General features: G+C 37.2%; 1 protein-coding gene across 2 annotated transcripts in view; it reads right to left on the minus strand.

The window, feature by feature from the left end:
- TMC7 (transmembrane channel like 7) overlaps nucleotides 1-15,716 on the minus strand; it is a 689,334-nt gene that overhangs the window by 456,676 nt on the left and 216,942 nt on the right. For both annotated transcript variants that reach the window (XM_044089735.1, XM_044089734.1), the window contains exons 4-5: nucleotides 9,265-9,432; nucleotides 8,332-8,408 (exon numbers count right to left, since the gene is read on the minus strand). In XM_044089735.1, the coding sequence (XP_043945670.1) occupies nucleotides 8,332-8,408; nucleotides 9,265-9,432 (245 nt within the window). The remainder of the gene's footprint in view (nucleotides 1-8,331; nucleotides 8,409-9,264; nucleotides 9,433-15,716) is intronic.

Here is a 15,716-nt window from a genome sequence, read left to right on the forward strand (position 1 = left end):
TTTTGCACTGCTAGCATTTCCTTTTGGTTGATGTGTAGGTGCTTCTCTTTTTGAGACCATTTTCCCTGAATGCACTGATCTGTCATGTGTGCCCCCCCAGGCGTAGTCCGAGGTGTCTGTTGTGATGATCTGAGTTGCTTGAGGTACGCAGAAAGGGAGACATATGTTTCTTTGGCATGCTTGAGCCCACCACGGAAATTCCTTTTGAAGACATGGAATGAGTGGTATAATTGTTTCCAAACTGTGGCTGTGTTGAGACCATAAGTTTTTTAGGTACCATTGAAGTTTTCTCATATGCAGCTTTGCACATGGGATCAGAAGGATGCAAGATGCCATGAATCCCAAAGCCTGCAGGACTTTCCTTGCAGTCAGCCTGGTGAAGGTTGCCATTTTGCTGAAGTACTGAGATAGTTGCCCTTGTTTGTCTAGCATGAGATAGGCCATCCGGGTGGTTGTATTCAAGCTGGCCCCCAGGAAAATTATTTTTTTGAGAGGGTATTAGTTTTGATTTCTTTTTGTTGACTGTGTATCCCAGAAAGTTCAACAGTTTTATTACAAACGCCAGGTGTTTTATAAGTATGTCCTTGCTGTCTGCTTGGATCAGGCAGTCATCCAGATATGGGTATATTTGTATTCCTTGAAGTCTGCAGAAGGCAATTACTGATGTCAGGCATTTCGTAAACACTCTGGGCACAGTAGATAAGCCAAAGTGCAATGCAGAGAATTGATAATGGTTGAACCTGCAAGAAATCTGAGGTATCTTCTGCAATCTTGTCTGATAGGGACATGCAGGTATGCCTCCTTGAGGTCCAATTTTACCAGCCAAGACTCCTTGCCCAGCATGGGAAGAAGCTGCTGTAATGTGAGCATCTTGAATTTTGGTTCCTGTAAATATGTGTTTAGGATGGATAGGTCTAAAATAGGTCTCCAATCTTTTTCTTTCCTTGGTACCAGGAATAGTCTGGAATAAAACCCTTGACCTTGTTCTTTTGCAGGTACCTCTTGAATAGCTTTCATGTCCATGAGAGCTGAAATTTGTTTTTGTGCCTCTGCCCTTTGATTTTGTGGCCGGTTTGGCATGCCTCTCATTTTTGGAAGGGTGTGAAAGTGGAATCTGTAGCCTCTGTCAATAATGTCCAGAATCCATTTGTCTTTTGTGACAATATGCCATTTTTTTGAGAATAATGCCAGTTTTCCTCCCCAAGGTGCTGCCATTAAAGCTTTGCTTGGCATGTAAAGGGGGAAGTCATTGTGTCTGCTTTCTGAATGACTGTGATCTATCTTCTCCACCTCTTGGGGTTGGTGCTTGCCATTGTCTGGCTCTGAATGATCCTTGAGGTTGCCCTCTACCCCTCGGGCATCTGTATCTGCCTCTTTGAGGTCTGTCCGTGGCTGGAAAGGACCAATTTTTTGAAGGCCAGTTTCTGCTGAAACGTGGAGGTTGTACCTGCAGGAAATCTTTTACTGTTTGCATTGATCTCGCTTTTTCCTCCATTTTCTTGAGTACCTCCTCAGCTTTAACACCAAACAATACATCTTTTTGAAGAGGTGCATCTAGTAATTTAGCTTTGACATGATCTGGTAAGGCTTGCTCTTTGAGCCAAGCATGTCTACGTATGACAGACCCTGTAACAGCAGCTCTACATGAGGCCTCTAAAGCATCAAAACCACACTGCAAGGTATGTTTACCCACTTGCTCTGCACCATGCAACAAATCCTGCAACTCTTTTAAATCTGGTTGTTCTGGTTGTGTCATTTTGCTTTTCAACTGAGATAACAAAAACTGTTGATACTTTAACATAAGAAACTGACAGTTTAATGCCCTCATGGTTAAAGTAGCCAAGGTATACACCTTTTTCCCCCACCTTTCTAAAGCTATGGAATCTCTCTCTGAAGGTAATGGGTTTTTAGCAGTAGAGGCCTTAATTCCCTTGGGACCCTGTGAAATAGTTTCTGGGTCAGCAGTATGGCTTTTGTATAGGAACTGGTGTGAATCAGGAACCCGGTAATACCGGTCTGGTTTAACAGGAGCTGGAGGTAAAGAATCTGGGTTGAGGCTGGCTTCTGTGTACACATCATTTAATATATCTAAAACAGGAGGGATAGCCAGGGGCCTATGCTGGGGGAGCAAGAGAAAATCCCTGAGCCTTTTCTTGGAATCAGAGTAATCTTGGCCTTCCCAGTGAAAGTGTTCCCTCAAAGTATGCAGGGTTTCCCCAAAAGAGCAGTCCTCAGGGGGGGGGGGAGAGACCGAGAGAATAGACTCCTCTGCATCAGAGTTTTCAAAAGGAGAATAGGTATAGTCCTGGTCCTCAGAATGTTCAGAGGTAATAGAGGCTTGATCTGAGGAAGGGTAGTCTTCCTCTAATCTGGGCCTTTTGTCCGAGGGGGGTTGAGAACCCCTGATAAGAGTAATCAAATCCTCAGCCATTTTGAGCATCTGTTTTTTAGGCATGGGGCCTTGAGAGGGGGTCTGAGGTCCCTGTTTTTTAGTTTTCATGGCTGCTTTAGATTTTGTGAAAGCTTTAATAGAGAAGGAGGAAGGCCTGAAGACACCTTGAGAAATGGCAGGCCTGTCTAAACTCTGAGTTTCCCCGCCAAGAGTGGCGTCGGTATCTGTAGTTGGAATGGGGATCGAGGAGCCTGCGACCTTGGGTACTGAAGACACCGGTAATGAAGTGTCATCTGTACTCAGGGGCTGCGTAGGCGCCTCGCTGAGAACCGGAGAACCGGTAGTCGGCCTTAGCATGGTGTCAGTAGAATTCGCGGACCTCGTATGTCGGTCCTTAGCTTTGCGTCTTTTACTCAAAACTGGAGTCGGAGTATCCGACGACATAATATAATTAAATTTTTTACCAAAAAAGTGAAGGGCGAACTCCGCCCGACGCTTAATAGTGCGTTTGTTGAATCTAGCACAAAAACGGCAGGCTGAGACATCGTGGTCTGGGCCTAAGCAAGGAATACAGAAAGAGTGGAAATCCTTATGCGGTATTTGCTTCCCACATGAAATGCAATTATTAACTTTGTCTGACATCGGTCTGAGGCAAGAAAAGTTTCCCCAACGGGGTACTTAGCTTTCAAGAAGACTTCGGCTGAAATATTTTCGTAAATCTCAGGAGCTGGCCAACCGGCACTTGCAAACTGCTTCTGCTTCGGGCACCGCGCGGCAAGAAAGACTGAAGAATGTCGGCTGGCTCTTTTATACCCCTGCCACACTGACGTCAGGGAAGAAGCGACGACAACCGACGCCGGACATAGACTTTGGAATTCGGCCGACCAAGGACCCGTCTGACGGCAGGATTACCCCATCTGTTATGACTGCAGCTGTATGCACGATAAACATCTGCAATTCTGATGATGCCGGTTGCCACAAAAGGAAAACCTGCCAGCCCAGCTATCTGTCATTTGTGAACATTAACATGATTTATACAAAAATGCAACAAATGGAGATACTGCCAGCACAGCTGTCTGATATTTTGTAAATGGTTGTGTGTCATTTGTGAATGTCAACATGCTTCATGTAAGATGCTTGTGTGACAACTGTATTAGAACTGTATGTTATGTGTACATCAAACTGCTGGTACAGAAGCATGTGTTGAAAAGGTATTTTGCAAAGAAGAGATATTTTGCAAGTACTGAGCTAAAATGTAACCACAGCATGCCCTATTGGAAATGTACCTGAACTATTGTAACTGTTTAGATGTATATTTATTTTAACAATGGAAACTGCAACACAAAAAGTTAACTTCAGAAAATTAGATGAAATTAAATTACTTTATGGCCACATAATAGAAGGATGTTATCTTTCAGTTTCAGTGCAGTAACAGACAAAATTTCTAGAACTAGAAGTTTTTCGAATGGTCTTGGGAGTGTTTATTGTTTTATGACTTCCAGGATCGGCCTTAGATCTAAGAAAAGCTCTTGTTTATGTATTTCTTCAGGCAGATGCTAAATGCTACCAGCTGGCATCAATGGTTGTTTTGAGCCAGGTAACTGAAGTCAGATAAGAAATTATGTTATTCTGCAAGTATCACATCAGCAATATTTTGAGACATTAATTTGGGAAGTCTCTGAGGGAGACAGAGTATTGCGTGTTTGTCTTTGACCCGACAACATCAGTTGGGAGGACCCATTCATCACATCTGCCTTACTTGCTCTGTAAGTAAGTTACTAGGGAACAGTATAATTCTTGTAGATACAGTTAAGAATATAGCAAAGCTTAATTTAGATTTTTTTTTTTATTTATTTATTTGAGACTGTCCTGCAATGTTGTTTTCCTGTGGTTTTGAAGTCTGATGTTACTGTGATTATACACTGAAAACCGTCTGGTTCTTTTATTTTTTATTAATAAATACATTTAAACCACTGTGGCTGATATTTATAAGACATATTTAAGTTCTGAGAATACTTGCATATTTATTTGGCAGCACTGTGTAGGCCACTCCTAACAGTCTTGCGCTTGGTTAAACTACCATTTGAATTAATAGTAACATTACACAGTAAGATTGGACACCTTTTGTTAAGGGCCTTAAAATAGCTGCTAAAGAGCTGGCTGGTGGCACTAATAACTACCTCATAATCCGGGCAGAAGGGGGCATAACTAGTAAACCTGTGCCGACCTTTCCCAGGTGTGTGTATAAATCAAACATCAAAGAGTGTGTGTCAGCTACTTAGGCAGGAACACAAAGCACTGTTTGGACAGAGAGGGTGCTGGAGGTCTTGGCTTGCCCACTCAGCGGAGATCTTAACTCTATAGCTATGCCAGTAGGGAGTCTTACTTAGGATCTGGAGAAAGACTTCCAAAAAGACGAACCAGTGACCCAAAAGTCTCAACACCACGAACACTTTATTGTAATCCTCTCAAAGTGAGATAAATCCACATACACTTTTCGTTGCAACACGTAACGCTAACTTCTTCAGAAGACAAAACATGTGCTTAATTATACAAGGTACTTATATAGTAACCTTGTGTTAAATCATCAACAATTAATCAATCAGTTAATTTATTTAATTATATAAAATAAAGTAAAATAAAGTAAAATAAAATAAGATAATATAATTAATTTACTAGAATCGGACCCCCATATATTGAAACTATAGGTATAACAAAATTAATACATAAATATATCATACTTTAAATGTTACTACTTTCACCTCATTATAGCATTTTAACCTACAAGATTATAAACCTATACAGAAACGACACTTATACTATTACCTTAAAATACCATCAGTTCACATTACTTGTTTAATAATCATATTTTTTAAAAAAAAAATATATATATATATATATATATATATATATATATATATATTTATATACATAACCTAACCATAGAAATAAATTCACTTAAGAATATTATTTAATTCTTAAAACGTAAAAGTACTGTTAAAAATATATATACTTTAAACCTTGTATGTCAATTTGTTATACTATATAAATTTAATGCTTTTAATAAATATTTATAAATAACATAATTATAAATATTTATATATAAATATAACCATACAAAAATAATAACTAATACTTATTTAAAAACATCTAAAAACATTATAAGATTATGTATATATATATATATATATATATATATATATATATATATATATATATATATAACAAAATTGGTAAATTTAGGTAAATATAGTTGAGAATCAATAACTGGAATGTACTAAAAACTAACAACTGTGTGTAAATAATGTATCACATATATTAAAACTGAATAACTAGCAAATTCTTATCTACAGTGTTATAATTCTAACAGGTCACTAATTACCTCTCCAAGTTCTTAAGCCTTAAAATACATTTAATTGAGGTCATTTCATTAATACCAAGAAACTGATTTTAAAGAAATTTTGCAAATTAAGAACTGCAATTTACCAGTAAATGCTGGAATGTTTAAATGTAATATGTGTAACTATTGTAAGTTTGTTGAAGAGGGCTGCACGTTTACAATAAGGAATTATACTTACAGAATTAAGAATAGATTTAATTGTAGTAGCCGACAATTAGTGTATATGGCTAAATGTGTAAAGTGTGCAGTCTTCTATATTGGTAAAACTGATAGAAAGTTACACGAAAGGATTTATGAACATACATACAGTATTAATAAGGTGAAGTTAGAAAATGCACTTGCTAGGCATTGCCATGCAAATGAGGGTCATTTCTTCAAATTTAAAGCAATTGACCAGGTACCTGATGACCCTAGGGGAGGTTATGAGCCCTTAAAATTGGAGAGAAAAGAGCTTATATGGCAATTGAAAACGAATGCCAATCAGTTTCCTGGTATTAATGAAATGACCTCAATTAAATGTATTTTAAGGCTTAAGAACTTGGAGAGGTAATTAGTGACCTGTTAAAATTATAACACTGTAGATAAGAATTTGCTAGTTATTCAGTTTTAATATATGTGATACATTATTTACACACAGTTGTTGGTTTTTAGTACATTCCAGTTATTGATTCTCAACTATATTTACCTAAATTTACCAATTTGTTTATATATATATATATATATATATGGGTCCATATGAGTTGATCGACAACTCAAATCATCGACAATGACTTCGCCGACAAGTCAAATAACCGACATCACAAAACACGGACGTTTACCAGGTAACGGATGCAAATTCGCTACTCATGCCTACCATGGTTGCATGACACTGCCACACTTACTAAACCATGGTAGGCATGAGTAGCGAATTTGCATCCGTTACCTGGTAAACGTCCGTGTTTTGTGATGTCGGTTATTTGACTTGTCGGCGAAGTCATTGTCGATGATTTGAGTTGTCGATCAACTCATATGGACCCATATATATACATAATCTTATAATGTTTTTAGATGTTTTTAAATAAGTATTAAAGTTATTATTTTTGTATGGTTATATTTATATATAAATATTTATAATTATGTTATTTATAAATATTTATTAAAAGCATTAAATTTATATAGTATAACGAATTGACATACAAGGTTTAAAGTATATATATTTTTAACAGTACTTTTACGTTTTAAGAATTAAATAATATTCTTAAGTGAATTTATTTATATGGTTAGGTTATGTATATATATATATATATATATATATATATATATATATATATATATATATATATTTTAAAAAAATATGATTATTAAACAAGTAATGTGAACTGATGGTATTTTAAGGTAATAGTATAAGTGTCGTTCCTGTATAGGTTTATAATCTTGTAGGTTAAAATGCTATAATGAGGTGAAAGTAGTAACATTTAAAGTATGATATATTTATGTATTAATTTTGTTATACCTATAGTTTCAATATATGGGGGTCCGATTCTAGTAAATTAATTATATTATCTTATTTTATTTTACTTTATTTTATATAATTAAATAAATTAACTGATTGATTAATTGTTGATGATTTAACACAAGGTTACTATATAAGTACCTTGTATAATTAAGCACATGTTTTGTCTTCTGAAGAAGTTAGCGTTACGTGTTGCAACGAAAAGTGTATGTGGATTTATCGCACTTTAAGAGAGGATTACAATAAAGTGTTCGTGGTATTGAGACTTTTGGGTCACTGGTTCGTCTTTTTGGAAGTTTGTCTTTGTTGGATTTGTGATTAGATCTGGAGAAAGAGGGAGAAACCAGCTCTAGACTGACTGTGGTCTCTGTGTGCTCTTAAGGGAAACTGCACTTGATGCAGACAGCTACATCTGGAAATACTGTGTGTGTACTTGTCATCCTCCCAATGTAAGTCCCCAATGGTGCTAGTGGTGAGGATTGAGGCTCCTTGATTAATGGTCCAGACGTGGGTTGTCACACTGGTATTTCAACCTTAACATTCATATGTCTCTCAAAAGACTGTTTATGAGATGTCCACTAGCAAAACTCAAAATAAGTACTTGAAAATAAGACATTCTATCACATACAAATCAAAGAAATCTGGAAATTGGAGTACTGCTATTTTGAGAGAAAAGAAAGGAACACACAGTTTGTTTCGCATTTAACTTTAAGGAGATGCAGATGATGTATCAGGACTATAGACAAGATCAGGACACTATCAGAATTCTGCTGGGTGCAGTTTGTCCTTTCACAAAATGCAAAACAAACAAGCATGATGTACACTATGCATGCATATTCAACCAAAAAATATATATATATATATATCTGTGCACCTTAAACATGCAGAAAAGCATCTCACATTAACAAAAAATAAACATTCTGAGAATTTGTTTCTATCTCCTCTAAGTTACTAATAGATTTCTAGGCCTGCAAAGCAATCTATGTTAATTACTACTGCTCTTGAAAAGTAAAAACATGCAACTTGATAGTGTAATAATATACTTACAGTGCCTGAAAGAAAGTCAATTATGTGACGATAGAAATAAGCAAGTGTTGGTCTGGGAAGTACATAGACCTCGCAACCTAATGATGTGAAAGAAGACATAGAATTAAAATTTCCGTAATAATATGAGAAGGAATACAAAAAAATAACAGTTTATATAATATAATAATGCAATGAATGTTTACATACCCATAACAAAATATCTGCAGCAATAAAAACCTAGACATTGTAAAAGTGAGCTTTAGCAAGAGGCATGGGTGACTACGCAGTATGCAAAAGGAGACATATTTCCATCAGCTTACACTGCTGTGTTGCCCAAGGATTTAAAATCTTTAAAAATAAAGCCCGGGTTAATTAAACTACTGATTAAACTTAAAAATACAGCACTGACTCAGTAAAATCAACATACTACTAAGCAGGAAGTGCAATTAAAAACAGCTACTTTGAGGGAAATCTACAAAAAACAAAAGTAAAACAAAATACCCTACTGACATACGTTATAATGCAATATACCGGGACTGGAGAATGCACCCAAAATTTCTAAATATCACTGATGTGTTAAGTCTCAGCTGCTGTGTACAGCTGTAAGACTGCCACATGGAGTAGTTACCCTAGGTAGGTGGCTACAGCTGTAAGTCATGCAGTAATAACAAACAGGAGGGACTGCATTCTAAAGTACTAAGGTATTTATACCAGCGGAGTTAACAGAAATGGCCAAAACTAGCAGAAAAGGAATTTTAGTTTTCTCTAACTGCGGTGTGAAGAAGGTATCAGAAAGCAGAATCAGGGAACCCTTGCTGAACTGGAAGAAGGACCCAACTACTCACACACACAGAAAACCAAAAATGAACATAACTGCCAATAATGAACTCCGTCTTCAATCAATGTAAATCAAACCATAGGTATAGGTACTTAAGAACCAACGGGTTGCATTACCTGTTGCTTGAGATGAAGTGTTGATAGCAGTGCTGTTAATAATTCCATATTTTGAAATGATGATAGGTAGTGTAACAAAGCCAAACATCAACAGAAATATTAAAAAGTTCAGTAACACCAAGAAACGTAGAAATGAGAAGTAGGACTGGATTCCAGTTCCAAACTTTCCTAAAATGATGAGAAATAATAATTCAAATGTCATCTTATTGTGCAGTAAGCTAGAATTTCCAAGTTAAAAACAGTATAAAAGCTACAAGGCAAAATCATAATTCAGTGTGTTTTATTTCCATTTCCCATCAGAGATATTTAAACTACTACTGCCTTCCTAAATGTTATGGTACACGTAGGGACACACAGACACACAAACACAGACACACACAGACACACACAGACACACACAGACACACACAGACACACACAGACACACACACAGACACACACAGACACACACACACACACACACACACAGACACACTAAACTGGAATTCCAGTTCACACATTAAAGGACAATATTCTTCTTTTTCTTACTTTAACTGCCTTTCTTTAGTCAGAAAGCTATTCTCAGAAATATATTTAGAGAAAAAAATAACTAAAAAGAAAACAGAAGGAATATGATGCAATTTACTTACAGCATAGCCTATTATCAGCTTTTAGACAGTGAGCCTTTTCTCAGCAGCTAACTACGTGCATTTTAACAGTGACTTGCACACCCAGCTAAAAGACATTTTGAAAATACCAGTGTGGGGAAAAAAAAACATTTGTGCACAGTTCAGCTGCCAAGACATTTTATTATTGATTTAAATTCGTTAACAAGGGCAGAACACTGGTCACATTTATAGGTTCAGCCTGGTAGCTTAAAACAGAATAAATTACAGAACACAAAATAATTAAAGCATACAGTATTACAAGTACTAGACAATCAGCAGACAAAACACAAAATCAATCTGAAATAATAAACATAGCAAAGAAGATGAGAAATTGTCATCAGCAGAGTAGTTAAGTAGAGAGGTAAAGAGATAACATCACCAAAAGAGAGTACAAAGTGTGAGTGAAATTAGTTGTGCCTATGTACATCATATATAGAGTTTAAGATGTTTGTTTAAAGCGTTAGTGTACCCAAACACTGGTAAACCTGTGGGAGTAAGATGGAATGGGAGGGTGGCAGAATTAGGTAATTGCATCTGTTGTATAATAGGTACAAGAGGAGTCTTTGAAGAGGAAGTGTTTCAGTTCCTTTGTGAATATTTTAAAGGAATATTCTTTAAACAAAGGTTGAAAGGGATTCCCACACGTACAGCTTTAATTGCCATTTCTGGAGGGAAAATATGTTAGGAGAAGGGATCTAAGGTTATAGTCTGTGATATACTGGAATAAACTACTGGCACAGAAAGGGAAGGATTGGAGGTTGACAAGATTGACGGGTAGGGAGCCTAGCAGAAGTTTTATCTTATGACAGATGTTGGCAGTGATGTTGTATCTTGGGAGAGAGTATAACATTATCTTTAAATGCTGACGGCAGTAGTTTGAAATTAGGACAGGTTTTCTTGGAGGTTGATACCAAATGGGGTAACCATATCCAAGCTGTGAAAGAAGCATGTCTTTACCAATGGCTATCCATCCTTCAGAGGAAAAATGGGAAATTTTGAGTTGCCCAGAACAGTTGTGAATTAATTTTTGCTTTGATTACTCGTATACAGTACTGGATGTTAAGGTGCTGCTCTAACCAAAGTCCTATGTAGTGGAACCTTTTGATGGTATTGCGGTGAGGTGGGAGGCTAAGTAATTGAGAAAGATATGCCAGGTGTTGAAACCTTGGCAAATCTGTGTTTGATTCCAAATATCCTCAATTTTGTTGGGATGGTGTTTAGCAGTACTTTTTTTTTTTTTTTTTTTGCCAAGGGAGGGTAACAGGGAGATGGGGTGAAAGCCTGAGTAGGATGTTTTGTGGAGTAGTTTGATATTTGACTGTTGTCGAATGGAGGGCATGATGTTGTGGGCAAGACAGTTATTGCAGTATTCTGAGTGGTTCCGCAAGAAAATCTCTGCAATGGGAAATAATCCCTAGGAAGATACCATCAGCTCCAATGGTGCATCTGAAGGGTAGTTTTTAAAGAGAGTTCTGACTTCTTTACTTGAGATGACACAGATGGCCAGAAGCAAGTGTGTGTGTGTGTGTGTGTGTGTGTGTGTGTGTGTGTGTGTGTGTGTGTGTGTGTGTGTGTGTGTGTGTGCACATCCTCATGACAGAGTCTGTTTAAGAATGTAAAAAGCAGAATTCAAAATTTAAACCTACCTACTATAAAAGTCAAGTCCTTCCCAAATTAAACACTTGAGAAACAATTACAATGTGAGACAGTAAAGTACAAACAATTAAGTTCAAGTCATTCTGCTTGACTCTTAATGGGAAAAATTACAAATGAAAGATAAGTTTCTGCCAGAAGAAGAAATGATTAATTTATGTAAGCATGAAGTATTGTGAGACAGTTATTTTATTAATGCCCGGGTCAATGTGCTTTCTTTATGGAAATGGCTGGAAATGCAGGCTTTATAAGGTAGGCATGTTTCTAAACTATGTGAACAGGACAGACTGAATGCACCAAAATATATCACGAACCAGGAAATACTTACAATATCAACAATTAGTATGTTACAATGCTGCAGTTAATATAGGGGGAGGAAAGTCAGTAATGTATCACCCAATATCAGCAGTTTCCTGGACTCGAGATGCACCACATATTACAGTTAGTTCCAGCTGTTACTTAAAACAGCAGCAGTACTAACCTCATTCTCTTGATTTTTTGTTTAATTCCATTTAACTCTGACCATCAGCTGACCCACTTTGCTTCTATTGCTCCAACACCCAACTCTGGTATTAACCCTGGGTTTTGGGGCTGCTGGTGGGGGAGCAAATAGAGAGTGGAGAGTTAAATGTATCTGGCGCTACCATCCTCATTTAAAGACTGCCAGCAGGGTGGGAAGGGGAATAGCACAGCACCATCCAGGAGGTGGCATGGAACAGTTCCTGCAGTGTCATCCTTACTGTCCAACTAGCTTTTTTCCTGGTTCTACACCCCATGTAATGACATATCCCTTGTAGGCTAGGCAGGCAATGAGGTATTCCCTTTGAGGAAGTGACAGTCATGGGCACATCATCATGATCTAGCTCCCCCCCATGAACAGACACAACCAGCCTACCTGCCTGTGCTGTGAAGTCATTGAGCCACTAACCAAAGTCAGTTTGCCTGGGCTTTATCCCTGTACATCACTGGTACAGGATTTCGTGTTCTTGTTTTAATGCTAAAAAAATTCAAGGCTAGAGACTGTTACCAGCATAAAAATTAAAATTATAATACAATACAGGTCACCCTACAATATGAATAAATCTAAATGGCTACATTACAAAACAATTTGGCAGTGAGGACATCAGTTTTTTTTGGAATCTATACAAATCATGTATAATTTAGCATGCAGAGCAATACATGCAATGCTGTTGCTGAAAACTTCTCCAAGTGTTTTGGGTTTCTAATACGATGACAAGAATGGATCAGACTCCTAAGTCTAAGTATGACTAAAGATCATGAAATCAGCACAGTTTTACTCTTTCATGTTAGCCAAAAGTGCTTTTCTCAGCAATCACAATGTGGCCAGAATTGACTTCTCTTGCAGTTCAAATGGAGTTACATTTATCAGTAGTGTATTCAAGTATGACAGTAAATTCTTTATGAGACCTAATATTCCTTACAAGTTTTATTTGCATTTGTTCGTGTTGTATTGTTGATCCTTCATCAGTTCCCAAATATTTATACACTCCCTCTTGCTCAAGTTCTTTTCCATCACATTCATGTCCTAGACTGATATTTTCTTGGTTCTGCAGCTTTCACACTTTAAAGGCTGCTTTTGCACATTTATCAAGAGCAAATGACATTCTTATATCATTTGAGAAAGTTTTGACAACTTGCAGTTGTGCTTTCAGTTCCTCGTTTGATGTACTATACAGTTTTAGATCATCCACAAAAAAGAAGATGAGAAGTCTTTATACTTTGTTGTTTTCTAGGTTATGGTTGCAATTTGGCTCTTAATCTGTTAAGTAGACAGCTTAATTGGTTAACGGCAAGATAATAAAGCAGCAGTGACAGAGTCACCATGGAATATCCCCCTTTGAATTTTTATTCCTAAATTAATAATTTGTCCTTTATCATGGCTTAGCTAAACAGTGGTCTGCTGCTATTTCATGGTTAATGTAATGTAATCGATCAATGAAGGGTGTATCTTGTGTATTTGTAAGCACTCCTTTATACACAAATATCAGATGCTCTCAAATGCTTTTTTGGAGTCTATCCATGCCATTAGCAAATTCTTTCCCCATTTACAATTCTCCTTTATGACTTTAACAGACAAATGGTCCTTTGTTCCATATGGCTTTCTTTTATTTCCCTTTTGTTCTACTGCCATGAATGAGCTTACTTCTAAATGACTATAAACTCTCTCTCCTTTTCGGCTTTTCCCGGTTAGGGGTCGCCACAGCAGACCTCTGGTCTGCTAATGATTGGCAGTAGATTTTTATGGTGCCGAGTTGCCAGCCCGACGCCCAACCTTCAGCGAAGGCACGCCCATTCACGCATGTCTTTCAGAGGCCACTCGACCTCGGGGAGGACACGCAGACTCCACATAGAAGGCACTCCAGACGAGAATCTAACAGGAGAACCTCTTGCTGTGAGGCAACAATGCTACCACTGTACCACCGCGGCTTACTAAATGACTATAAACTCTACCAGTGTCAATTCTAGTACATAGTTTATACATCATCAGAAGGCAAGTTATTGGTCTACAGTGTTTAGGATAGCTTCTTGGTTCACTCTTAAGGAGGAATATTGTTTTTCCTGCTATTAACCAGGATGGTGTCTGTCCGGGATGTGCATACAGATAGACTTAGACCCGAGTGAGAACTTTGTGTAAAGACTTCAAATACTTTTAGCCAGAAGTTAGGTACTGCAGCTGGGCTATGGGTTTTCCAGTTAGGAGCTTTTCTCAACTTTGTTTCACTTTTTCTAGCTGTTACTTCATCCCATTTCATAACCTGTACATTTGACTTTCTTACTGCTTACTACTTCAATCCATTTAGCATCTTTATGTTTCACGGGTCTTCATAGATATTTCAACAAAGTGTGTCCATTTCTTCTTTTTTTGTTAAACTTATTTGGATCATCAATGAATTGCTTAGTTTGTACTTTTTCTTTATATTTACCTGCATATCTTCTAGGTTTTTCCCATCTGTGCTGACATCTTTAGTTTATTTGTAATAATGTACGATACATCCTGGTCTGTTCTGATATGGTGTGTTGCTTTCCTCACGCATATCTTTCAGAGTATTTCTGTTGCTCTGTTCCCTCTTCTGTATTCTTCTAACAGTGACACTTTTTTCTCTTTTCAATATCTCCATATCATCACTTGATTTCTTCCCTTCCTTTCCCTTACTGCCCTGTGTTTTTGCGGTTGTTTTTAATTTAGCTGCACAGTAATTTGTCCTATTTACTTCTATTATATCACATGAATTTCTGTGAACAGTCTTGATTACTGTGTTCATATGTCTTATCAAACTTCTAACATGTTGGGTCTTATTGACTTTCTGCAGTCCATTCCTTTTTCCTTCTTTTTCTTTCGGCTGCTCCCATTACGGGTCGCCACAGCACATCACCTGTTTCCATTTCTTCCTGTCCTCTGCATCTTGTTCTGTAATTACTTCTTTCATTGATCTTAATATGTCTATCCATCTCTGTTAAAATCAAGCAACTCTTGATTTAACTTGGATAATTTTTTTCTATATTGAGGGCACATTCTTTGTTCTCTGTTTTCCATGTGCATTGTTCAGAAAGTTCCAGAACATCTTCCTGTGACATATTCTCTTCAGCTTCATGCTGTGTCATCCGTTGTTCTTTCATATGGGAACTCACTGGCCTATCACTCAACAACATTGACTGCATCAGAGTTGCCACTGTTTCCTGCACCTTCCTTTGCTGTGCAACTCCAACTGAACTTTTGTACTGGTTTCCTACTGAAGGCTCAAAGTATCTTCATATGGTAACTGATCAGATGCTTCCCATTCCACTAGTGTTTCCTTAATTTGGGAACTCATTGTTCTATCATACTGTGATGTTACCACAGTTGGATTTTCTACACTAGATCCTTCATTTCACAGGTAGTCCATAACTTTGGTTTCTATTTCTAACTTCACTACTAATCCTTTTTGTACTTTCTCCCTTTGTTTATTTTTTGTGCTATACAATTTTCCATATCTGGATGCCTCTGCTTGCATTTCTTTTCAAATATCTTTGGTGCTTCTTTGTACTGATTAGCTTTGCTTTCTCTTTTGCATAAATACTGCACCACATTAAATCTATTTTTCTTTCCCATGTCCATACATAATCTTCAGATGTCTCCTGCTTCTTGTGTTT

The sequence above is a fragment of the Protopterus annectens genome, chromosome 12.part0, assembly GCF_019279795.1.
Source record: "Protopterus annectens isolate FY-2018-M chromosome 12.part0, PAN1.0, whole genome shotgun sequence".
NCBI classification, from domain to species: domain Eukaryota; kingdom Metazoa; phylum Chordata; order Ceratodontiformes; family Protopteridae; genus Protopterus; species Protopterus annectens.